Source organism: Brienomyrus brachyistius, chromosome 3 (genome assembly GCF_023856365.1).
Source record: "Brienomyrus brachyistius isolate T26 chromosome 3, BBRACH_0.4, whole genome shotgun sequence".
Classification (NCBI taxonomy): domain Eukaryota; kingdom Metazoa; phylum Chordata; class Actinopteri; order Osteoglossiformes; family Mormyridae; genus Brienomyrus; species Brienomyrus brachyistius.
Window position 1 is genome coordinate 11345197 of NC_064535.1, and position 27368 is coordinate 11372564.

The 27368-nt window shown below is 41.5% G+C and overlaps 1 protein-coding gene across 3 annotated transcripts; it reads left to right on the top strand.

Moving 5' to 3' along the window:
- Positions 1–3032: 3032 nt before the first annotated feature.
- Positions 3033–26230, top strand: LOC125739357 (gamma-aminobutyric acid receptor subunit pi). Of its 3 annotated transcripts, none has more exons than XM_049009389.1 (10): positions 3033–3188; positions 12374–12466; positions 19544–19656; positions 20672–20739; positions 21003–21220; positions 21867–21949; positions 22992–23129; positions 23411–23563; positions 24919–25112; positions 25882–26230. In XM_049009389.1, the coding sequence occupies exons 2-10, from the start codon at positions 12405–12407 to the stop codon at positions 26167–26169; spliced, it is 1317 nt and encodes a 438-aa protein (XP_048865346.1). In that variant the 5' UTR covers positions 3033–3188; positions 12374–12404; the 3' UTR covers positions 26170–26230. The 3 variants fall into 3 exon arrangements, with proteins under 3 accessions (XP_048865346.1, XP_048865348.1, XP_048865347.1); XM_049009391.1 differs by having other exon boundaries at positions 25885–26230; XM_049009390.1 differs by lacking the exon at positions 3033–3188 and adding an exon at positions 7802–7963.
- Positions 26231–27368: the final 1138 nt, after the last annotated feature.

The window sequence follows — 27368 nt, forward strand, 5'->3', positions numbered from 1 at the left end:
GTATTGTAATTTAGCCAAATTACCTGTACAGCCACACAGAAAATATGGAGTCCATGTGAAATGTTAAAAACAAATTGCTTACGTCATTTTTTTTACTTTCTTTTTATCAGTCAGTTTTATCTGCATTCTATCAGTCTTGCTATTTTGTTATATTGAGCACTGAGTCACAGAAGAACCATCTATTCTGGAATAGGGTGGTGACAGTGCTGTCTGAGCCTGTGCTGTATGTCTTGTCCCCGTTTGACCAGCAAGTGTCGCCGGTCATCCTGCTTCCCCACTCTCTGTCTTGTAGCCTTTCAGTCCCTTGAGACTGGCCCTATCCACCCACGCTGTATCAAAAAGAGGCGAGATAGTGCAAAGAAAAGGCAAAGAAAAACACGCCACAACAGGAAAGAAGTGTTGCAAAGTACAGCACAACTACTCTAAAGACAAATGAGTACCAAACCTATGACATTTGTTCAAAAATGTTGGCAAACAAAAAATCTTTTAATACATCAATATTGTTTGCAATTTATTCATGCTTTTGTCTACGGTACACACATTTGTTTCCAGTGCTATGTGACAGCAATTAGTCTCTATACAATCTATACAACTTTTGAACAACCTATAGTTGCTAAATTCTTGAAATACTTAAAAAAAAAAACATTTCAGGCACTTGTAGACAGTCAGTTTGTAATTCTTTTTTTGGTTCATATGAAACACTTCAGCAGAGGAACAAAACTGCACAAAAATGTTATTTAATATCTTATTTTACAAATAAGTATTTGACTGAAGAATCTAATTGTTAAATGCTTGAATTATTCATTTACATTTCAGGCACTAAGACATTTTTATTCAATTAGCATTTTTTCTAAGAATTCAGTGTTTTTTTTTATGTCTTATGTGATATTGTTATGTTCAGCAGAGATGCACTTTGTATTTTTTCTAGTTGGGAAACATGATGAATAAATAAAACCATAAATCTTTCTGACATACTCTCCTGACTGTCCTCACTGTTAATAAAATGTAATAATATCGATATATATTGAATATCAATACAGTGACCTAAAATATTGAGATATTGTTTTACAGCCATATTGCCCAGCCCTACAGGACGACACGTCTGACTTCTCAGCAGGGGATGGGGAGACATCTAACTCCGAACTCATGGGCCCGGCAATAAATAAAGTAAATTCTATAGGCAGGCCCTTCATGTTCTGTGAAGCCATTTCCTCTAGCTGCTCACTCTCACCTTCTTGGGCTCCCTGGTTCCTTTTTCTCGGGTCTCACAGAGACCCCAAACGTCCCTGAAATGTTGCTAATACTTTACATTACCTGCACCTTCATAATGCTTTTATATTGCATTCATAAAACGTTCAGTACACCTTCATAATATACAGTATTCATTAAGTATTCATAAAACATTCATAAACAGCATGTATGTATACCGTAACATCCTAACATCCCTTAACAGCTGTAATATATATGAATAACAAACATTACACAATAATAACAAACATTCTAGTTTTATAATCATGTAAGGTTTGTTATAAATGTATATTGAAGCTGCTAAGAGATGTTAGGATGTTAAGATGTACTTGCATGCTGCTTATGAATGTTCTATGAATGTCTTATGAATGCATTATGAAGGTGCACTCAATGTTTTATGAATACATGATGAATGCATTATGAAGGTGCACTGAATGTTCTATGAATGTATGAATGCATGATGAATGCCGTATGAAGGTGCACTCAATGCTCTATGAATTCATGACAAATGCATTATGAAGATGCACTGAATGTTCTATGAATGCATGATGAATGCATTATGAAGGTGCACTGAATGTTTTATGAATGCATGATGAAAGCATTATGAAGGTGCACTGAATGTTTTATGTATGCATGATGAATTCATTATGAAGGTGCACTGAATGTTTCATGAATGCATGACAAATGCATTATGAAGGTGCACTTAATGTAAAGCATTTCCGAAACGTTTAACAGCATGCTGCCGGACAGCAACCACCTGCACTATCAAGGGGAACAAACAGTTACGTGAAAAGCCCCATACCTGTAGGATTGAACAGAGTGTCCAAAGTGACCAAAGTGTCTTCTGTGACATAAATTATCTTGTCACCCTATAGGCAAGGCTGAAGGCTAGTCAGTCCCTCCCAGCTGTGATTTAAATGCTGGTCTCATTCAGGGTAAGAGAGACACAGGACACAGGCACGTGGTTTTCAAGGTTCAAACGACTCAGAGGACAATGAGAAGATTTGGCTCCAACCTTTGCTCTGAATATGAGCCTAGACCAGCCAACAATAAAGCAGAACTACAATTTCACATATAGATCAGAAAATGTTCTTTGTCTTTGTCTTTTTACCTCTCATAATTGCAGGGGTAAAATTCATTGTATAAAGGAAGGAAAATACAGCAAAGGAAATTATATCATTCTGTTATAGGGGAAGCTTAATTCTCATTTAAAACAGAATCTTTAAGAAAATTTAACCTCTGAGACTAATTAATGGCTTAGTTTCCAAAGTAAACAGGGGCATTTATAAATAAGGTATTAATAAATACAGAATATTGAAAGTCGCAAATAAATTTTATATTTACACAATTACTGGAAAGCTAAAAACCTTAATTTAAGGTAAATTGACACCGCCGATTTAATATGTCTGAAATGGCAAACTAACACACAGTTTATTGTATTGATACATTCATGCCCTGTGAAGTTCACCTTATTTTTCTTTTTTTTAGAAAGTATATTTCCGTATTTAACTTTCCTTGCATAATGAACGTAATTTTGTCCACCGCGGTTAGCGGGGTACAGTTAGGTTTATCTCTTCGTTATGGTATTGCCATGGGAACAAATCGAATACATAAAACATTCATTGATTCGACTGAATTCACTAAATGTTATATGATCCGTGTAACAAAGATTATCGACATGCATAGAGTAAGAACACCAACATCACCCCTCCTCTGTAGTGTTTGGGGGGGGGGGGGGGGCGCAGACGGGAATGCCTTAGAAATTCAGTTGGTTTGCAGGCAGACTTACGCACAGCAGCGACTTGGAAAGATTAATTTTAAATGCTCGCAGTTTTAACTCACATTTTGTTGCTATGGGAAACTTAATGAACGTGTCATTTCATCTCGATTAGCTATTTTTCAAATTTTTGTGAAATGCTCTCTACTTTACATCTCTACAGGTAAGTTAATATGTGCGCTGTCTTCATTTTAATTTGCCAGAAGATTAATCGGTAATTCATGAAAAAATAAAAATGCAATTATGTTGCCGAATCGTTACCTTTATCTTTACAATGATGTTATTCCATTGCTGTCATTCAATTTAGGTATTATTCTGGCCAGGTGTTAAATCGTAGTTTTTTTTTTTTTTTTTTTTTTTTTTTTTACATAAGATATATAATAAATTTAGAAGGGACACTTGACTTTTGTGTTATTTGTTCTGAACTTTGCAACATTTCTGTTCTGAGTTATTCTGATCGAGTTCAACATTTGTATATTTAAATTATTTTAAATATTAAAAGGATGAGATACGTCTTCTTTGTATTGTCTAATGTATTTTTAATTTTAAATTAATGTATGTACGTATTTAAATGAATGTATGTATTTGTTTTATGGATGGCAGATTTACTTGGATGAAATATACAGTACGAGGACCACTACAAACTAATAGACAGTAGATACGCTATCCTGTATTTCAGTGAGTACGTATCCCGTACTTGAATTTGAGCGTTTCTACCATGCGTGAAGAGTAATATAAGAAATTGCGAACAGGACTTTCTTGGACCACTGAACACTGAGGGAAAACTACCGAACTGTAACCACCCCCCCAAAAAAAATAAAATAAATAAATAAATAAATAGAATTAAAATACATATAGTTATGTGATGAACCACTGAGTGTTTTAGATTTTACACAATCAAAACCAACCCCTACAGTCAGATTTTTTGTTTTTTAAAAGAAAAAAGCAAATTATTATTATTATTATTATTATTATTAGTGTCACTGCTGCTACTTCTTAAAGGCCAGAGCATAGAATATAGATTTAGGCAGTGTTGCTTTTAACTCAGAAGGTGACATTGCTTTTCTGCTGAATAGCCTTCAATGAGCAATGAGATATTTTTACTGCGGCTGATTAGATGGGCTGTGATGGGTAATGGACATTACCGTTACATCAGAGGATCTGGGTGTAGTAAACAGCATAAGAAATATACTACCTGAGACTCCAGGTCAGGCAGAGAAGGATGAAGATAACAGATTGATTCATTAAAGAAAATCAATCAGCATAAACAGGAATACAAGTATCTGTACTGCTCTGAGGTCATTTTGCATGATTGTCCTTTTAGATTCTTTTAGCAAGTGAACCCCTTAATTCTGTGCTTTTTTGCTGCGCTTGATAAATTATTCAGTTGTCGTAGATGATTTTATTTACTTCTTGCAAGATTACTGAGTGCTGTGCTGTACCATTGTCAAGTATTTTAGCTAAATTTTGGAAGTGCTTCTTGTGCTAATGTAGTGTATTGTGGAAAATGGAATATTGGTATGAAAATATATATCTTTCACCACAAAAATGTACCATTTGTCCTACAGCACAAACACATATGTGTGTATATACAGTATGTGTGTGTGTGTGTGCGCATGTATGTTTGATTGATCAAATTGGTTCAGGCAAATGGAACAATAAGTAAATACCTGGTCAGCTGATATTTATAATTATGGGTCTAATAAAAGTTTCCAGATCAATCTCATGAACAGTGTTTGAATAAATGTGAATGATCTGAGCATCAAAAACAATCACATTATGGATAATGATATCCATCCATCCATTTTCCAAACCGCTTATCCTATTGGGTCGCGGGGGGTCCGGAGCCTATCCCGGAATCAATGGGCACGAGGCAGGGAACAACCCAGGATGGGGGGCCAGCCCATCGCAGGGCACACTCACACACCATTCACTCACACATGCACACCTATGGGCAATTCAGCAACTCCAATTAGCCTCAGCATGTTTTTGGACTGTGGGGGGAAACCGGAGTACCCGGAGGAAACCCCACGACGACACGGGGAGAACATGCAAACTCCGCACACATGTGACCCAGGCGGAGACTCGAACCCGGGTCCCAGAGGTGTGAGGCGACAGTGCTAACCACTGCACCACCATGCCGCCCGGATAATGATATGAACGAACAAAATTAATCTTTTAAAATAAAAGAAGTTTACTTTTACTCGGTTCAATTAGTTTCAGCAATGAAAACTTGGCACTGAAGTTTGCTTTGTTAATTCAGACTTACATTTTGTGGAAATTCTGGCACATTGTGTTTCTATGAGGTAGTCTTGGAGCTCAATTGATTGGATCAGCAGTTACTTTAAACTAATGCCTGGAAATGTGTGATGCAATTATATATTTCTTTATTTAAATTCCACTTTACTTTCTGAGATGATTAGTTTAATGACTAAGTGATTAGGCTAATGTGGTTGTAAGCTTTTTGATCTTAGGAACAAAAAGTGTCATAACTCATGTCTCATGAGAGGTGCAGGCCACACGAAGGGAGTTAGGGTTATTGACTGAGACACCGTTTATGAGCTGAATGAGGTGTCCACATAAAGTTAAATTTTGCCACTGCTGTATACTTTGCATCTGATTGGATCGATGCTATGATGTCTGTTTGTTGATTTTGCCTGGTTTCCTGTTGGTGTGATGAATTGTGTCGGGCGAGCGGGCAGGGAGCAGGGAATCAAGGGCAGGTAAACGGTTTTGCATAACCAAAAGGGATTTATTTGGGGCAAACGGGGAAAGATACTGGACGAGTGTCAATGACAGACCTGGGGATACGGACTCAGACGCAAACTTAAATTTATAGGACATATCAAACTGACGGATAACAGCTGGTTACAAAATGGGGTTAATGAGGGACCGTGGCAACAGGAGGACTGGACATGCAGGTCTTGACAGCTGGTTTCTTGTCAATGGCATTTGCTGTCTTCTTTTAGTATCAAAACCGCTTGTGTGTTTTCTTCCATCCCCTGCTAAATGAAAGAGACATTTGTACTTACATTTTTGCTGGGCAAATGACCGCTAATTATGAAAATGCCTCATGCAGTTTAATTGTATTTAATATTCATGTGCATTAGGACTATTACATTAGGGAAATTTATTTAGAAAAAAAGTGGGTAGATTTTCATTTAAACATATTCCTGACTGTTAGCATGAATTTACTTTGCTAATAAGCAGAAATATCTAGATGAGTGACTGGACATAAGGCTTTATTACCAAAGGGATGTACTGTAGCACAAGCAGATTGCAATACTTAAATGGGGATGTCCCTAGCTGAGTTGCATCTTGTTTAGGTGATAGTATGATATGTGATGGAATGGCTTGTGCAATGGGAGCTGAATCACTGAGCTGATGTATGACATCATGCAACTTGATCATGGGTGACTCCGGCAAAATTGTATAACACAAGCTCTTGCAATGCAGGTTTGTGGAACCTGGATCCCTTTTATCAGCAAGGACCTCTTGCACTTTGAATGGAAAGTCTATAAATTTATGAGGAAGAAACTTGCATTATCACATCACCTGCTTACCTTTCTAGAAAAAATGAAGCCAACTCAGGTACAGTTTTGTTCCCCAAGGTACAAAAAATATTCCTATACCTTAAAAGGTAAACTTACCTACAGCTAGGGTACAACTGGCAGAGCAGTAAGGGTACAGCCCCAGTGACAAGTACTTGTACCCTCAAAGGTCTAAATGTATGGTATGTTTTTATTACATATGGTATCCTTAGGGAGTGGGGGTGCGGACAGCTGAAGCTGATAAATACACCTCGGTAAACTGGATGGGGGAAGTAGGGTCCGGGTGAAATTTGATAAAAATGTGGCAGTTCAAAATGGTGTGCTCTACTTTTGCATTTCTGTGTCTGATTGTGTTCCGTCAACTGTGAAAGATAACACATTGTCATATTACACACACAGACCCTGCCTCCTGACTGCAGCATCTGTGAATATATAATTATTGAACATGCTTCAAGAAAATCCAGAAAGACAATAAGTCGAGGTGAAGATATAATCCATCCATCCATCCATTTTCCAAACCGCTTATCCTACTGGGTTGCGGGGGGTCCGGAGCCTATCCCGGAAGCAATGGGCACGAGGCAGGGAACAACCCAGGATGGGGGGCCAGCCCATCGCAGGGCACGCTCACACACCATTCATGCACACATTCACACCTACAGGCAATTTAGCAACTCCAATTAGCCTCAGCATGTTTTTGGACTGTGGGGGGAAACCAGAGTACCCGGAGGAAACCCCACGACGAAATGGGGAGAACATGCAAACTCCACATACGTGTGACCCAGGCGGAGACTCGAACCCGGGTCCCAGAGGTGTAAGGCAACAGTGCTAACCGCCCCATGCCGCCCCAAAAGATATAATCCTTATAGTAATAATAAATCCTTGTAGTAAACAAGGGAAATTTAACTCCCAGGCTTAGTCCCTCATATCTTGACTACTTTTAAGGAGTTTTTTTAAGAGTTAATCAGCCCATAAAGTTCTTTGTTGAGCAGATCTATCTGAAGAGTATAGAGTTGATTTACTACATAATACACATTTATGCACCCTGTTCAAAGAGCTATCATACAATGAAGTTACTTACATTCGATGAGCATTTTATTCAGAACACCTGTACACCTGCTTGATCAGGCTGTTATCTAATCAGCCAGTCATGTGGGAGTGACACAGTGCATGAAACCACGCAAGTCAGGAGCCTCTGTCAATGTTCCTACACCAGATCTCCTGGGATTTTCACGTACAACAGTCTCTGTTTTTACTTAGAATTGTGCAAAAAACAAAAAGCATCCGATGAGTGGCAGTTCTGCAGATGGAAATGCCATGTTGTTGACAGAGGTCGAGGGGGGATTGGTTAGACCGGTTCGAGCTGACAGAAAGGCAGAAAGTAACTCAGGTAACTACTCTGTACAACTGTGCTGAGCAGAAGTGCATCTCAGAATGCACAACACGTTGAACCTCGAGGCATATGGGATTGAACAGCGGAAGACCACACCGGGTTCCACTCCTGTAGGCTAAGATCAGGAAAATGAGGCTACAGTGGGCACAGGTGCACCAAAATTTGACAGAACATTGCCTGGTCTGATGAATCCTGATTTCTGCTGAGGGACACAGATGGTAGGGTCAGAATTTGGCATCAACAGCATGAATCTATGGACCCAACCTGCATTGTGTTAACAGTCGATGTGGTGGTGATGTAAGAAATGTTTCCTTGGAACACTTTGGGTCAGATAATACCAGTTGATCATCACTCGAATGTCACAGCCTATCTGAGTATTTGTTGCTGACCACGTGTATCCCTTCATGGCCAATTTACCAGTCTTTTAATGGCTACTTCCAGCATGACAATGCACCATGTCACGAAGCAGGCATCATCTCGCATTGTTTTCATGAACATGAAAGTGACTTCAGTGTTCTTCATTGACCTTCCTAATCGTCGTATTTGGATCCAATAGAGCACCTTTGGGATGTGGTAGAGTGGGAGATTCACAGCATGGATGTGCAGCTGACACATTTGCAGAGATATTGAATAATGCAATCATGTCATCATGGACCAGAATCTCAAAGGGATGTTACCAGCTTCTTGTGGAAGATCTGAAGCGGTTCTGAGAGGGCAGTCCTACCCAGTATTAGTACAGGGTCCCTAATGAAGTGCTCAGTGTGTGTATATAAAATTTAAAAAAATTATTCATACTATCCCAAGTCATGCTGATTCTGAAATCTTCCAGAAGATTAATAATGAAGTTGCTAATAAAGACTGACAAGAGGACTAATTCACAAGCTGGAAAAATGATGAAATTTGGCCAGAGATGAAAAATGAACGGTTTTTGTATCTCTCCATTTGCATCGCGATATTTTACCTTCCTTTCCCCCTTTTTTGTGCTTCACTTACGGAACTCTTTTGCATGCTGTGACCTCATTATCCAGGAATTTGTCAAGATTTAATGTTATTGTTTTGTGCCTGTGTGTTGGGAACATAATTATGGTAACTATCTGTCAAATACAGGGAAAGAGGTTAATCAGACAAATGTAGAATGTGCCTAGAGACAGATAATCTCTAATGATCACTCACAAATTGTGTGTTATTTAAAGGCAGGAATATTTAGTCCAGAGGTTAGTGGTTGGGCACAGTTTCAGAAAAATCATGATTTTGTAATGCTTTTTGAGCTTCGATGACGTTCTGGTGTCACATAAATTGTTTGATAAATTTCAAAGTGTAATATGTAATATTACATTTTGAAATAATATTTATACAGTATATAGACAGCAGAATAAACCTTGTCTGTACATAAAAAAACTTTACAATTTTTATATTGTAAAACATGATTTGCATGTCACAGGCTTACAGACTGAACCCACTCATCAATGAATGCATCATTAATGTGTCCAATTAATGTATTTGTCACGGGACGTGGTGCGCGAGCGCGGCGGAGAGCGGCGAAGGTGCGGAAGGAGGAAGCAGGCAGGCAGGTTACGGGACGAACGGGGTTTAATCGGGAATACGGGATCTCACGCAAACAAACATCCATGAACATCAATGACGGACAAAGGATTCGGGTAAGACACGGACTGAAATACACAGGACTGATTGAAAATAATCAGACACAGCTGGGTACAATCCGGGAAACACACGTGGGTAGGCAGGGGGCGTGGCACACAGGAGGAGCGGACGAGCCGGGCATGACAGAACCCCCCCCCAAAGGCGCGCTACTCCGGGCGCGCCAAGGAAGGGGGCGACGGACGGGACGAGGCAAAACAGGACCTGAAAAACAAAACCAGAAATCAACGCGGGACCGGGAACAAGACAGAGGCACAGAACAAAGCCAGGGACAAGACGTGCGACAGGAGCTGACAAAGGGATGGGAAGGCAGAGAGACAGATCAGGAAAGGAGAAACAGAGGGAACAGGCGGAACAAAAGGAGCGGGAGTGACGGGAGGGAACGACGGGAAACCAGGAACAGAGCGGGGCAGAACAAAGGGACCAGGAACAGAGGACGGCGGGACAAAGGCAGGAGGAGGAACACAGACAGGCGGGACAGAGACAGGAAAGAAGGGAGAGAAGGCGGGGGAACAAAGGGGAGCCCGTGGGAGCCCCAGCGGGCGACGGGAGGCAGCCGGAGGGGCCGCAGGCGGCCGGGAGGCCGGAGCCGGAGGGGACCACGGAGGGGCAGAGGAGACAGGGCGAGGGACCCGCGGAGGGGCCAGGGAGGGAGCAGGAGGGAGCACCAGGGAAGGGGACGAGGGAGCTGGAAGGGGCCACGGCGAAGGCACGGAGGAGGGGGGAGCCGCAGCAGGCGGCGATGTCCGGGGGAGGGCCGGAGGTAGGGGCCCCGCAGGCGACCGAGGAGCCGCCGTCGGGGAACCCCCAGGCGACCGACCAGGACCCGGAGAGGGGAGCGAGGCAGGGCGACGAGGCACCGGAGAGGGACCCGCAGGCGACAGCCGACCCGGAGGGCCAGGACCCGCAGGCGCCAACCGAGCCCCAGCGCAGGCGAGGCAGGGCGAGCCAGGGGGCAGGGCGGGCGGGATCCCAGCCCTGCGTCTGTGTCCCCTCCCTTTACGGGACACAGACATTACCCCAGGTCGGGGTCGAGTTCGCCGGGGCGAGGGAGAAACTGTCACAGGGGGAGAAGGGACAGGAGCGCGGTCAGGAGCTGCAGGTGGCTGCAGTGGGGGCGCCGGCCCGGGAGCTGCAGGTGGCTGCAGTGGGGGCGCCTGGACAGGAACAGGAGCGCGGTCCGGAACAGGAGCGCGGTCAGGAACAGGAGCGCGGTCAGGAACAGGAGCTGGCTGCAGTGGGGGCGCCTGCCCGGGAGCTGCAGCAGGCGGCTGCAGAGGGGGCGCCTGCCCGGGAGCTGCAGCAGGCGGCTGCAGAGGGGGCGCCTGCCCGGGAGCTGCAGCAGGCGGCTGCAGAGGGGTCAGGAACAGGAGGCGGCTGCAGAGGGGGCGCCGGCCCGGGAGCTGCAGGGTGCTGCAGAGGGGGCGCCTGCCCGGGAGCTGCAGGGTGCTGCAGAGGGGGCGCCGGCCCGGGAGCTGCAGGGTGCTGCAGAGGGGGCGCCGGCCCGGGAGCTGCAGCAGGCAGCGAAGGCGGCTGCGCAGGCGGCGGGCAGCGGCGAAGGCGGCAATGGCGGCTGCACGGGAGCGGGGTCCGCCGGCAATGGCGGCTGCACGGGAGCGGGGTCCGCCGGCAATGGCGGCTGCACGGGAGCGGGGTCCGCCGGCAATGGCGGCTGCACGGGAGCGGGGTCCGCCGGCAATGGCGGCTGCACGGGAGCGGGGTCCGCAGCCCTCTGGAGCTGGAGGAGCTGCCGAACTCCCTCTGCCATTTTCTCCAGATCCCCCCGGTCGGAGGCGGGAGTAAACGCGGCAAAGTCTTTCTGGAGCCGCGTTATTATGTCCTCTGCCTCCGGACTCACTGGAGTGCCCAGTCCCTCCCAGATCCTCCAGAATAGCCCCTGGAGGGCGAAGAACTGGGAGATGCAGTCGGCCGTCTTCCCTGGTTGAGGCGCGGACGGCGCCTCCGGGGTGGCTGCTGCAGGGGGGAAGAGCAGTGGGTCCGGGTAGTTGATGGACTCCTCCTTGCTCTTCTGGCGCCTGGTGGCAGCGGGAGGTGGCGCGATGTCTGCTAAGACAGACGGCGAAAACACCGGCTCCCGCTCTAGGTAAGGGAAGAGGAAGGGCTCTTCCTCCTCGTCCTCACTCGAGGGCCAGAACATAGAGACTGGGCAGGTACCTCGCTGGAGCGGCCCCCGGGCTGGAGACCGGACGGGTACCTCTTCCTCCGGAGCGATCCAAATCCTGGAGAGCGAGCAGGCTCCCAGGCGGATCGGCTCCTCCGGGATCCTCCTTCTTCGCCGCTTACTTTTCTTTTTAAGGTCCGTCATTCTGTCACGGGACGTGGTGCGCGAGCGCGGCGGAGAGCGGCGAAGGTGCGGAAGGAGGAAGCAGGCAGGCAGGTTACGGGACGAACAGGGTTTAATCGGGAATACGGGATCTCACGCAAACAAACATCCATGAACATCAATGACGGACAAAGGATTCGGGTAAGACACGGACTGAAATACACAGGACTGATTGAAAATAATCAGACACAGCTGGGTACAATCCGGTAAACACACGTGGGTAGGCAGGGGGCGTGGCACACAGGAGGAGCGGACGAGCCGGGCATGACAGTATTAATGTATCATTTGTCTAGTGTATGTGTATCAGGAGTTTTCCAAGTATTACAAGCAACATTTTTATTGCAACATTTTTATAACAATTTGAGCCATTTAACAAAGAAAATACACTTGTGTTTCTGTTTCAGATAAACAACATCGGCCTGTTAAAATCCTTCCATGACAATGTCTTTCTTCAAATCTGGAGGGATCATCTTCACCTTTGTCTTCATGATCAGCAGGTATGTCAAGTCATGGAGAGAAAATACAGGGATTTTTTTGAAAACCAACAGATCAATTCATGTTTTGGTTATTGCCTGAAATATTCACAATGGCAGCCCTGATAAAACTGATTTTTTTTTAGCTGGTACAAACTTGAGTCATGGGTTATTAATAGCTTTAGAGACATTTCCAGTATACAGAGGTGGTTTATGTGGTTCTTTAATGATAATTTCTCTGTACGATGAGCATTAATTGCAATCTTTTCTTGACTGGACGATAAATATTTTGACTTAAAAGGTATTTTTGAATGAAGTAAATTTTCATACACTGTAGCATTGTTTGCAGCATTCATCATATGATCGGAATTTATGGTGCATAACCTTTTTAGTTATTTTAACCTCTTATCTGATAATTAGTCAGTTGTTTGCCCTTCTACCACCTTTGAAAATCATTGTATGTTACTTAGAGTTTAATTTTTCTAATTTTATTTAACAAATTTTGGAGGCTTAGTTCCTTCACTTTTTTGTATTGGCATCAAATTCAGTTCTAATATCACACAACATTGCACCCTTATTTGCTTCCTGAGATGAAAAGATCATGAGGCTTAGGACTCATATCTGCATCCCGCCATCTGTGAGGAACATGTGGCATCACACCATTGTCCTCAAGAGATAAAAGACCATCTTAGGCTAATATGCCCTGTAAACATAACATTTAGATCTGAAGCATCACAGAAAATCCTAACTGGATGAATAAATGTTGAGCGAGTTGTACTGTTACTGTGAGGAATAACATCTGAATCACCGTCAAAGAAGGATGAACAGCAATTCAAAATGGATTTTGTGTTTGTTTTATTTCAGCCAACCAGTTGAGTACTATGTGAGTGTAACTCACTTTTCACTTTTTACTTTCTGGACCTGACCTATCCATCATTGTTGATTGTTGTCAAATGGCAGGCATCCACCGCAGCATACAGAAAAATAACTGAAGTATCAAAAGATATAGTATCCCTGTATCTGCATTTCTATTGTTAGATCGTAATGCATAAATATATTGTGTACACAATTTTTTTTATATCTTTCATTAATCAGTAGGATATAAATCACCTATAGGATTGCAATACAGTTACTACGCAAACCCATTATTTATTTAACACTTATTTTTATTTTTACCTTAACTTTATGCCTTTTCTTTTTTTAACAATTATTTTAATATGCACAAATCTTAAAAGATTAATAATATCATGATATTACAATAGATGCAAACAATTCAGTTATCACATTACATTATTAATTATGTGTCACTGTCAAATCAATCAAAAGCAATGCGATACTTAATTTATTCAGTGTCTGTTAAAAACAATTTAAAATGTCACCATTATCAAATTATTTGGGTATTCTAAACAATACAGTGCATACAGTACGCCTTCGTAATCTTTCAGTGTTTTGCACTACCTGTTACACGTTTGAATTATAGGATATCTTTTAAAGAAGATAAAAATAAGAAACTTATGTAAAAATAAAAATTAAATATAAATAATAACAGTAATGGGCTGGGTTTGGGTTCAAGCGCAGGATCCATATCTTTTCCTTCAGATAAACAAAGCCAAAGCATAATCCAAAAGTGATATATATGAACAACCATAAAAACATAAGGGTTGTAGCAGAAGCCGAGGGAGAACCAAACTCAAATCGCTGAATGTACGTCACAGTCACGATAACACAGGCAAGAAGTCATTAACACGGAGGAAGTGAGAAAATGCAAAAAAATTTTTTACTGGTTCCTAAATGTCTCATGGATGTTGATTATTTTCATGTGATTGCACAGATACTTCCAGCAGGCTAATAATAGTACTGAATTAATGGGTTTTTAATGTTTTATTAAACATGTTAATATATAAACCTGTGTGACTTTTAACCATTATTATCAGCATCATTTTCTTTCGTTTTCAAAACGCAAGTGTCTGTTGACTGTTTCTATGGTAACTTGTCGCTTTCAGTGAACAGCCCGACCAGATGTTCTGTCCTTATAGGGACTATATTTTTAACAGCACATTGGAACATTATTAAATGCTAATTGAAATAATTTTCTCCTGAAAAAGTAACCATGACTAGTTTATTCTATTTTTATTTTATGTTAACCGTGTTTAAGCATGGAACAACACTTTGTGGTTTTGAGGTTATTGGAAAATAATCAACTCCAGTTTGCTTAGTGGGCTACATACACCAGGTTGTCCTTGATTATTTTCATATAACTTCATACCTCGTTGTGGTTCATTGCTTACATATTTCATTGAACAATGGCAGTATTTAGGATATAGTAAACAAGTGATGTTAATGAACCAGGGGGGTATTTAACCAAGCCAGATTTCTTGCTTGTCAAGATAACTTGTCAAGTTTAAGGTGCACTGAGCTACATTTAAGTGGATGAAGATATAGTCCATTTGGCCCAGATTATCTTAAATCTAAAAAGTCTCCAGCTAAACAAGAAATCCTGCTTTGTGAAATACCCCTCAATTATCTGGAATCTGTGCACTTAATTCTGAATCTGAAGGGTGATCGAATGACAGTTATGAGAGTAACGCAGGTACAAATTTTAGCTGGGAAAAGTAATTCTAAGAGTGTTCTAGTTTCCTGTACTTACTGAGGTTTAACTGCATTTTCACCACAGGCCTGATCTGATCATCATCAGGGGGATGACTGGTGAATGACAAAAGGTTTTACCCAAATGGGCTGAAAATCTCAAACCGCGCCAGGATATTTATGTTCAGAAATGCCTTGCTGTGGGATTTTCCTTCTGTCGAATTCTCAGACCCTTGTTGTTTTTAAAATCATTGCAGACCTTTCTTATAAGCCCTATTCTTTTTGAGAATATGAAGTATGTTTTGACAGGTCTTTGTTCTTTCTCCGTTTCATATTTCGGAAGCTCGCTCTCTGTGACGCAACAAAACCATGGAAACTGAACTTTTTTCACGTTCTAGACCTCCCTGGTAATTCTAGGTTTGCATGAAAACCAGTATGACAGGAAGGTCAAGCACAGGAGAATGTTTTGTTCATTGATGCACTTCCCTAGACTTAAAAGTTCATTTTAATTAAATATTAAGAATGGTTCGGTATGGGGGCGGCATGGTGGTGCAGTGGTTAGCACTGTTGCCTCACACATCTGAGACCTGGGTTCGAATCTCAGCCTGGGTCACATGTGTGTGGAGTTTGCATGTTCTCCCCATGTCGTCGTGGGGTTTCCTCCGGGTACTCCGGTTTCCCCCCACAGTCCAAAAACATGCTAAGGCTAATTGGAGTCGCTAAATTGCCCATAGGTGTGCATGTGTGAGTGAATGGTGTGTGAGTGTGCCCTGTGATGGGCTGGCCCCCTATCCTGGGTTGTTCCCTGCCTCGTGCCCATTGCTTCCAGGATAGGCTCCGGACCCCCCGCGACCCAATAGGATAAGCGGTTTGGAAAATGGATGGATGGTTCGATGCAGATGAAGATTTAGGTGGCTGGTGCACTACGTAATTCAAATTTGTTTTGCAGCTAACAGAATAAATATGCTTAGGCTAAAATTATTAACAGAGGCGGTAGAGCTTAGAGCAGCTGGTACTGCCATCCTGTTTGCCCACTTATTACTAAGCCTCTCTCCTCCACTGTCTTTCTGAACCAAACTGCAGCAGCTCCCTGGAACATTTGCAAAAACAACACAAAGTTCTCTGCATAACTGAATTATATGTCGGCCCACCCAGCCTTATTTCCAGCACCCTTATTCAATGTCATCATTGTTGCAAAAGAAAACAAATGCTACTCCTGTTTTGTGTCATCATTAATGGAAAATGTCATTGGAAAACCCTGCATTCCCTGACAGCCTTTCAAGTAATACACACAAAAATAACCAGAGGTGTCATTTCAGCATTAGTTTACATTCTTTTCCTGATCTAATAGTGATTAACATTAACATTTGAATCAATACTAATCAGCTGAAAGCGAGGATGTGTCATGAAAATGTAATAATTTTCAGGGGAGTTGTTAGGCCTGTTTTAGCCCCCCAAAATAAATGTGTATTTATTGGCTTAAGTCATGAATAGTTTGCCATCAGCCCCCCCCCCCCCCTTTAAAGACTCAGCCCCCCTATCCATTCATCGCTAACTATGCCCGTACTTATTTTAAACTTACCTGTGTAAAACCGCACCAATGGATACAGGCAAGGCTTCTTGAAACGATGTCTAAAGAATGTTATGGGTATTTAAATAAAGAACTAAATTATGCAAATGAATGTATGAATTTAATCCTCATGACACTTAGGTTTCCGCTATGTAAGCAAAGCCTCCAAATTGGCCATGTTTTGCATATGTGTCCCTGCAAACCCTGTAATGTACTGGCATCCCACCCAGGCTGTGCCCCTGTTTTGTGTCTAGAAATTGCAAATTATTGAAGATTATTATAGTGTTGACATGATATTGGCTCTGGAAATTTCCTGGTGAGCTAGTATAGATATCAGCAGTGTGGAAACAGATACGCTCTTCTGTATTATAATCCTGTTTTACAGGGGCGTCATCAGCATTCTCACATTCGCACATACGTATCGTTAAATCTGCCTGCATCCTCCCGCACACATTCATAGAGTACATCTGTCTCTTTGCCCTGGGGGGGGGGTGGTCTTGCATCCCCTTTGCGGATCCACGAAGAGTGGTACTAAGACGGGAGCGTGAAGATGATTTGAAGGTACCGTGAAGGATGGTGGCGAGGGGGCTGGCTGCGGGGCAGAATAATCTGTTGTGATGTGGTGTTGCTGACACCTTGTCTTCAGAGGGTGAAGCAGACAGCTCCGGGCAGGCGTAGTATTAATAAACACAGGTCCCCGTGCAAAGGAAGTCTCTATAAGAACTGCAGCCTTTATGCATCAGCTGGGTGCATAGCAACCACTCTCCTAAAACAGGCCAATTAATAACAGTCACAGGTGCTATTTATAGAGGAACAACTTCATTCCCTTAATGCATTGGTCAACAAGGCATCTTTTCCTCGACAGTTTTCTCTTTGATCTTTTTCTCTGTTTCACCAGAGGATTCAAGTCTATTGCACTTTTTTTATGAAAGGTTTTGTGTCATCTGAACTTCAAGGTAGTTTTTCTTCCCCTAGCCAGTAGAATTGCATTTCTGTTCCCGGCTACTGTCAGCATCATTGCATAAGAAGACCATTTAATCAGAGTTACATTCACAGCTGTGTTGATTGATATACTGTTGCTGGAAGTTTATTCACTCTGGCTTTAAGGAGAATAAGACACCACTGCCTGTTCCTCGTTGTGCATTATCATAGTAAAGCTAACTGAGCGCATGTTGCTGTGCTATTAAACTTGATGATGTTGAAACACGTCAAAAGTTTTTGCTTCTTAAACTAGACACATGGGGGGGGGGGGGGGGGAGGTCAAGTAATGGGAATCCGGGCAAGGAATTTATTGGTCAAATTATAATTCCTGTAATCAAATAATTAAAGTTGTTGCAGATGCTTGAGTCAGACTCAGGTCGTTGCAACGAAGGGCAAACCAAAGTGGGCAGGTGTGGCGGCAGCTTTCACTCTTGCCCCATAGCTCTGGAACTCGGGTTCCACCAGGTTTCTGTGGGTGGAATGTTTGTAGGTTCTCCCCCTGTTATCATGAGGCTTTCCTCAGGTACTCTTCTCCCCCCAGCCCAAAAACATACTGAGGTTAATTGAAGTTGCCAAATTCCCTATTCTGTATACAGTATGAGTGTCGTCAGTGGTGGGTGTGAACAATGGGCAGTAAATTCGATACTTTCTGGTAAGAGGGGGTGATGGTGTGTGGGTGAGACTGAGGTGTCAAGGGATATGACAACTTTCTTGATCCCAGCCTGGCAATTGGGGCACTAAGACATTAGTGGATTAATTACTGTTGCTTGGCATAATGTGTCATTTGCGGAGATGTAGGCTTGGGATGACGTTACACCTGTTAAACAGAAACAATCTCTTTAGTCAGTTTTGAGATCCAGTAAAGCAATACATGCATGCAGCACAGCAGCCAAGCATGCAGAAAGTGTGTCAACACGCGTCTTTGTAGAAATAGGCGTCTCTGTGCAAGACTCAGGCTAAAAGCACGTTAGCAAATCACTACCACATTTCGATCATCCATCCAACCATCCATCCATTTTCTATAACTGCTTCCACAATACCTGTGATGTGGTTAATGGTTAGCCTGAAATCTGTCTAGGGAAGTACCAGGTTCAAGGCAGGACAGGGATACATCTGCACAAATTCCAGCATAGTTGCTCAAAGTGCTTAAAAATATTTAGCATCAAGAACAGAATCGTAGATGGACGTACTGTAACGGCATTTAAAGACATTCAGCTCAATACAAACCTCAATGGAAGATAAAAGACATACATTTAACTCTAGAAGAGAGAAATGTAAGTCACTGGAAGTCTATGGCAAACTGGAAGTTAAAGTGAAGCATTTATTACATAGTATTCCTTTTCATTTACTCTACAATGCTGAATAAACCTAAAATTCTTTGCTGTCCTTCATAGGGTCCTGAATGCAGTATATAGCAACATTTTGTTATTTTTATGCTACTATTACTACTTCCAAGGAACTCAACAGAGTGACAGCATCCCATCACAAGTTTGATTATTGAACAGAGCTTAGGTCGGCAGGCAGGGGATGTGGGTGGGGATGGAATGAGGACAGGAGAGGTCAGCCCTGTGAAGACGTGCTGGATGCCGAGCAGGAACGCAGGGAAATCCAAGCGGTCAGGAGCAGGCAGGATGAGCAAGGCAGGCAGGGCAAGTGAGGTAGGCAGGACAGGAAGGATAGACTGGGCAGGGAAAGCAGATGAGGCCGGCAGGGGAAGCAGGACGGTCAGAGTTGGCAGGAGAGACAGGGTAGGTAAAGCAGGTGAGGAAGAAGCAGAATGCAGGAGACAGAAGACTAAGAGATTTACGCACTTGGTACAGCCAGTTTATGTGAAGCTGCACAGGTGGAAGTGCGATAATGTTAATTGGTTTGCCCCGCCCTGCGGGGCGTGTCAGTACAACTGGGGTCAGAAACAACTTAGTGTGGAAAACGCTCATTATGCACGTGATTCCCGTCTCTTGCAGGATCATGGAGAACTCATTACTCAGCGCAGAAGTAAAAGAGGGAGAGATCCTTCCACCCACCATTCAGAAGCTGATGAGAGGATACAACAAATACCTTCGTCCTTTCTTTGATAGTAAGGAGATGCATGTCATTAGAAAATCGGTCAACTCTGCTATATCTCTTGTCTGCATTTCCAGAAATTCAGTGAATAAATAATTTACTTTTTTATTTACAAAGTGTATAAAAACTACACTTAAATATTTTTGTTAGATTACATACATTGCCAAATAACTTTGTAATAATAATAATAATAAAATGAGCTTAATACTTCTTTAATATGAAATATAATTTGTTTTATTGCGCATAGAACCTTATCCTCGTGAAGCCTTTGAAGTCAATTTCATCATAAATCCTAGAAAATTATTGTACTGTTCCTCTTGTTTTCGCATGTCTGTCTAAAGCTGATTATGCCTTGTAAGACATCATTCACTGTTTGCTGTTCCATTATAAAGTCACTAAAGAGGTATAAAATGAAACTGGAAATGTATGAAGGGGTGTTTTTCACGTGATGTGGAAACATTCCACACATCTCTTACTTGTCATTTGTACAGTGACTTAGAAAAGACTATTGCAAGAAGGTAAATGAACTATTTAAAGATGTTGTTTTGGCCACTTCTACCTTCCTTTCATGCTTGGATATTTTAATTAACTTTATCTTTGAAATCGTTTTTTTTTCTTCAGAAAATAACTGTGTTAATTCCCTTTGGCAATAGTATCTCTAAACTCCGGTTTCCCCCCACAGTCCAAAAACATGCTGAGGCTAATTGGAGTTGCTAAATTGCCCGTAGGTGTGCATGTGTGAGTGAATGGTGTGTGAGTGTGCCCTGCGATGGGCTGGCCCCCCATCCTGGGTTGTTCCCTGCCTCGTGCCCATTGCTTCCGGGATAGGCTCCGGACCCCCCGCGACCCAGTGGGATAAGCAGTTTGGAAAATGGATGGATGGATTAGTATCTCTAATTTGTTAAAAAAAAGAAAAAAAAAAAGAAAACAGATTTCTGGCAGACATCCTATCCTGCTTAATGCCTGCTGTATCATTTCCCTTCATCTTTGTTAAAATGCAACAATGTCACTTCCTGTTTTGTCCTCAGATGGGCCTGTGACAGTGGGCATGAGTTTGGATATTGCAAGTATTGATACTATATCAGAAATAAACATGGTGAGATACCTCACACTTCACCCATGTTGTCATCATAGAATCCATAAATGCTAATAAGTACAAATTTCTAGCATTCTGTAACTAATTCTGACTAAGGTGTCCTTTGAATATTAGCATAACTGGTACCTTCTAGTAAATCTTGTTAAAGTAGAACATCTGTTTGTTTTCTGGAATACACTGTTATATATAATTTACACTACTTGAACTATACTATAACCCATGAATATATTGTTATATAACATACTCCCCCTGTGTTTCTATAGGATTATACTGCCACTATATTCCTGAGACAGCGGTGGACAGATGAACGCTTGTGTTTTGACGGGAACAAGAGCCTAAGCTTAGATGGACGATTGGTAGAGCTTCTGTGGGTGCCGGACACTTTCATCGTCGACTCAAAGAAATCCTTCCTCCATGACATCACAGTGGAGAACAGACTCATCAGGATATTTCCCAATGGGACGGTTCTTTATGCACTAAGGTATGCCAGTTCTTATTGACAGATTGTTGTATGATATCACACAAAGCACAGTTACTACTTGGCATGATGTACAAAATTCCCGACTTTTGATTAATGTAGTGGTTTTTTCATTTTAATTACAAAATAAATATTTATGATAGAACTAACAAAAACTTTACCATCAGTAAATCTGGTAATTGAAAACATTCAACTGAATATTTTACACACTGAGTGAATGTTAGAACAAATCTCTTTCTGAATTAACCCTAACATTAAATAGTGTAAGTAAACTTACTCCTGATGCTTTATGTTGACAGTTCGGCAATTGGAGGTAAAAATCTTTAGCACTAAAACCAAATCATACTGAACAGCAATAAATACATGTGATATCAACATTAGCAGACATTAATGGGAAAAACAGAATACAAAGAGTCAGGATATGTACAGTATATGCATGCATGCAAGATATCAAATAAGCAAGGCTGGGTGAACATCTATATCAAAACGAGCTACATTTAGTGTTAAGCAATATGAAAATAGATATATTGCTGTAATTTTTTTGCATCGAAAATTGAATGTATAGATATGGTGAAGAATAGCATTTGTTGATCCTTAGATGAAATCTGTTCCTCGCCAATGAATTTGCCATATCTGCTTTTTATGTTAGGATTACCACAACTGTGGCCTGCAATATGGATCTAACCAAATATCCCATGGACAAGCAGACCTGCACGCTGCAGCTGGAAAGCTGTAAGGACAGGTTACATCATGTGCAAAGCTGGGGCATATTCTGGTTTCCATGATTTAAAGTGACAGATATGGTTTTTGGAACTTGTGCTTCATGGAAAATATGGAATGACTTTGAGATTACACAGCATTGCTGGACTCCCAACGATGTGTCTTCACATTGTCCACTTCGTAGCAAACTCTAGAATTATTTTCTGCTGCACGCTTTACTTGTTATTACAGTGGTGCCTTTATGTGTTACAGCATCGTTTAAAGGTATTTATCCAGCTCTATGAAGTTCTTTGGTCTTTCATCAAGTTTTTTTTAACTCTACACTACGTATAAGCCTAACCACAAATCAGTTACAGTAATACTAACAAATTTGGATTATTGGAATGGTATAGGACAGAGTGACGTACATTTGTAGTCAAAGCATAAATCAAAATCCCTTCATAATGTAATCCAATCCTTTTCAAAAAATGAAAGTGTTTATGAGAGATTTAGATGGGTTCACCTAATGATGAAAGTCATTGTTGGAGAAAAAGCATTGTCAATTGCTCTGATCCACCATGACGTAAAAGAAAATATAGTAAATCTGTAGCACCCTCTAGAGGACAGAAGTCACATATGTCACATTTTTCACTGTAGATGCTCTTTATGCAGAACATCCTTCCATATTCTATATCCGTACAGTTACAGTGGCTTATTACATGCTGTTTATGAAAATTAGATACAAGTCTTTTATTATTAAGATATCCTTCATTTTCTGGCCCTTGTTACTACTTGATAGCTGGATAACTTTTCTAAAAATTATTTTTTCTGCTGTCGGGTTGCTATACCATAACATTCTACGGTATTTTAATATTCAAAAATACTGCGTAGATCTTTACATAGTCAAAACCATGAATATGCTGTGCAATCAAGTGGTTTTATGAAATGTGTGTTTAGAAATATGGATACAATTATTACAATTATTAATGTGTATTTAATGTTATATATGATATATATATATATATACATATATAATGTGATATATATGTGGTTGTTTGTTTGTTTGTTTTTACAGGGGGCTATAATATCAATGATGTGATGTTCTATTGGACCAGAGGAAATGATTCTGTTAGCGGGATAGACTCTCTTCGCCTGGCCCAGTATACCGTGGAAGATCACTACACCTCTGTGTCAGAGGCTATTTATGAAACAGGTACTGCTCCGGTCCAACGCTTAGCGTTTCAGTCTTGAAATCCACTCTGCACTCTGTAGTCCATGAAGATCTGAGAAGGAGGACCTGGTGCCGAGGTGTAGCAGGACACACATGTCTCTCCTTACTTAAGGGGCGTCACACCTCCTTTGCTGTTCTTATCGTCTTATTCTTATTGTCAATTTTGTCTTCAAAATGTGTGCAAGTGAAAAAATAGTAAAATATAGAAAATTAAAGCTTGTAACTGGATTGGTGTTTTTTTTATGTTACGTTACGTACTGCAGGCCGTTATCCCAAACTGATCTTCCACTTTGAACTGAAGAGGAGCATTCTCTACTTTATATTGGAGACTTATGTTCCTTCCAGCCTGCTGGTGGTCTTGTCATGGGTGTCTTTCTGGATCAGTCAATCTTCTGTTCCTGCTCGCATTTGTATAGGTACCCCGTCATATTATGCCTTATTCTGCACCTGGACAAGTGCTCCATCTTTTTGAACTACACTTAGAATAGTTCAAGATGTGCTTCAAAACACAGTACTGTTCAAAAGTCTTAGGCAGTCAAAGGAAATGAAGATATTTACCTGGGCAGTCTATATGTGCTCAAAACAAAAAGCACCACTGAACATTAGAACAGATTCAAATTATGAGTAGCATAATAAAAAAGTAATAAAAATGTCCTTTGTTCTCCAAAAAAACTACTTACATATTAGATGGATAGATGAATACTACATCAGTTGCCAAACCTCTTCTCAGGGGCACCTCAGCCATTCCACGTTTTCATTACATTCCAGGATCAGCTCACTTAATTCAGTGTTTCTCAGACCAGTTTGTGGGCATCCCCAGACAGTCCATGCTTTGTTGTCTCCCAGTTCCCTGGGAGTTGGGAGGGAATAAAAACATGGACAGTCTGGGGGCTCCTGCGGACTGGTTTGAGAAACACTGACTTAATTAAATAATTAAATTCATTTAAAATGTAATTGAGGCATTGATTAACTATTGAAGATGGGGTAGTGGTCAAGTCAAAAAGTACATGGGCATCCTGGATGATTGTTGCTGGATTTTAAATGGTTAAACTAACTCTTTACTATGCATAATATCATAGCGTTACACCAATATGAATCATTGAAACATTCAATTCAATTCAGTTCAATTTACTTTCATAGAGCACCTTTCACAACAGAATTGCCCTAAGGTGCTTTATGTGGGTTTGTTGTGAAACAGCACAATGTCATAAAGAGAGAACGATGCAAAAACAGGAAAATGGAACGGCAAAGAAATAAATGAAAGCCAGATGACAATGGAGGAGAGGAACCGAAAACCTCTCGGGGTCCAAGGTCAACTGGATGCCCCCCCCCCCCCCAGACATGCTAGCATTATAGGAAAAATGCTAGCCAAAAGCAAGGTGTAGACTGTAATCAAGTCATGCCAAAGTCCATCAATGAGTCGATCCTTTATGCCGGCCTGTGCAGGGTGTGGATTGAGGTCTGCACCCACGATGTTACAGTTCATCTGTCACATCCACGATGTCACCCTTCCATGGAACTGGAGCAGCATTTCCCCGGGCACCATCCGGACAGGTGGGAAGGAAAGCTGAGAGCATTTTCTATGACAGCCTGAAGCTTTTGCACAGTACTGTACCATATATATATATATCAAGAGTATATGCGCTTTTGGCCTTTTTAAACTTTTATTTGGTGTCGTACCCTACCATGTTACAGCACTAACATATGGCGTAAGATAAATCTTGTGAACTTCTTACGCAGCATATCATATGAGAGGTGCTGTCTTCTATAGGGGTGACCACAGTGTTGACCATGACCACGCTGATGATGGGAGCTCGAACCTCCCTGCCCAATGCCAACTGCTTCATCAAAGCCATTGATGTCTACTTGGGAATCTGCTTCAGCTTCATCTTCGGAGCGTTGATAGAGTATGCTGTTGCCCACTTCTGTACCCTGCAGCACTCCGGTGCCCAGAATACAGTCATGGTGAGACCTTGCCACCACCATCATGGAGGGTCATTTCCATCATCAGCATCATCATCCTTGTCTACATAGTATGTATCCCCAGTACAAACACAATGATGAAACTCATTCTTACTGCATGACCATTATTATCAGTCGCTAATGTAAAGCATAATTGCTGCATATCTTGTGCTCCATCTCTGCATAATTTGTCTTAATGTCTTTTCATTCTGAATATGAACTGCCATGAAATATACTGGAATATTTCAATCTACTTTATTATTGTAAATAATACAATAAATGGCACAGTGGTTAGCACTGTTACCTCACACCTGTGGCACTGGGGTTTGCATCTCTGCTCAGGCTCTACCTGTGTGGAGTTTGCATCTTCTCCCTGTTTTCATCCTGAGATTTAATCTGGATTCTCCAGCGTTCACTATAATCCAAATACATGCTATGGTGAACTAAAGTTGCCAAGTTGTTAGTAGATGTGAATGATGTGTGTGTCCTGCAATGGGTTGGTATCTCATCCTGCATTGCACCTGTAGCATCTGGAATAGACAATGGGTGGACAACACAACATAACACGTCTGCTGCTGTTACTTAGATTACTAACACAATGAAAGGGCCAGGCCACATATCAGGAAGACTTTGGAAGTTCAGCCCAGGCAAGCTGTCAGTGAAGACATTTTTATTCTATCTTTTGCATTTTTATAAGACCTTAATCAAAGCTAACAGGCTCTATATTGGACATATAGTCAGGGTTTCTGATGTTTTCTTCCCACCTTTGCAGCAGTGTAGACACGGTGTGCTGGACTGTGATCATGACATGAACGGCACAGTCAGGACCATCTCCAGCGAATCTCATCACACCAAGAGAAGTCCATCCGGATCTGAGAACAAGGATGAGGTGCAGGGCTGCTGTGGGAAATCCCTGTCTCTCCTCAAGGGGGCCGCACACCTCATTAGCTGCTGTCGTGTTGAGAATCCGCACTACATAGATAACTATTCCCGCATTTCCTTCCCTTTGTCCTTCGTCCTCGTCAATCTGCTCTACTGGACTTACTACCTGTACTTCTAACATCTGGATGTACGTGTTTGTGAGTCCAGTAACTGTTTATGGATAGGGACTTTGTTTTTTTTAAAAAAGCCACGCCCCCCCCCCCCCCCCCCCAACATTAGCATCACTGCTGTGACGGCCAGTGCGCGGTGAGTGTCAGGACCCTCAGTGGATCATCAAAATGCATGCTGTGATGCTGACAAGCAAACATTACTGAGGACTGCTAGAACCAGTCTGGATTTGGTTGATGAATGAAAAGCACAAGTGTATTTTTTCAATTATTGAAAGTAGTTCTTCATAAAAAATACATATTGAAATCACTACTTATCTCTTTTCCTTCATGGGTTTCAGTAGAATAGATTATAGTACAAAACTATCTGAGAGATATACATATAAATATGTACATGTTACCCAGAAAATGAGAGGACCAAAGACATAAATGTCTGCATTTTTTTAAAATGCAAATTTGTTACACTACTGATCTGACACCTTCAATTTAATTATGAGAAGGAAGCACTAAGAGGAACACAGTTTATCCAAAACATTGTGAGTATAATGCTGCATTGCTGTTTACTCTATGCATGATTAATAAAAATTTCTGTTTTGTTGCACATTATAGATATATTTTTCATCTGCCACTCTTAGTAGAAGTATAGCAGATATCAATGCACCTTTGGGTTCTAGACTCGCTTTAATGAGAATATGGAACTCCTTAGTGTTCTAAGTTGCTTAACTCTGTTACGCATGCTTCTTTGTCATTTCTATATATTTGTTCTGCAGGTAGCGTTTTCTACTTAGTGAAACATCCTTATTATTCTGAATTACCACATACATAATGCTTCTTATTATTTATTCTTGTTTAAAATTCATTTAAAAAAATTGTATGTAAAACAAACTCTCAATGGTGAAAGTTATTTTCTCATTCATTTGTTTGTTTTCAGGTATGATATTTTGAACCTGTGAAATAAACTTCTCATAATTATAAAAATGTAAAATAATTTATGATAATCTCGCCTATACACAATAATATAACGTGTTTTAAAATCTGTATTTATACAACAGCTGCATCTTGCATAAGTTTTATAGGTCCTGCAGCAAAGATATTTTCTCGCTACATGGACAGTTAAGATCTGTATTTATGCTTTAGCTTCAAATTATGTTTTAAGGTGAAATAATGCTAGAATATACTACATGTAAGTTTTTCATTGGTAAAATGAACA

Coding starts and splice junctions, on each gene's coding strand:
- LOC125739357 (XM_049009389.1), top strand. CDS start 12,405: ATGACAATGTCTTTCTTCAAATCTGGAGGGATCATCTTCACCTTTGTC. Junction 20,740..21,002: donor CTATATCAGAAATAAACATG/GTGAGATACCTC, acceptor GTGTTTCTATAG/GATTATACTGCCACTATATT. Junction 23,130..23,410: donor AGAGGCTATTTATGAAACAG/GTACTGCTCCGG, acceptor TACGTACTGCAG/GCCGTTATCCCAAACTGATC.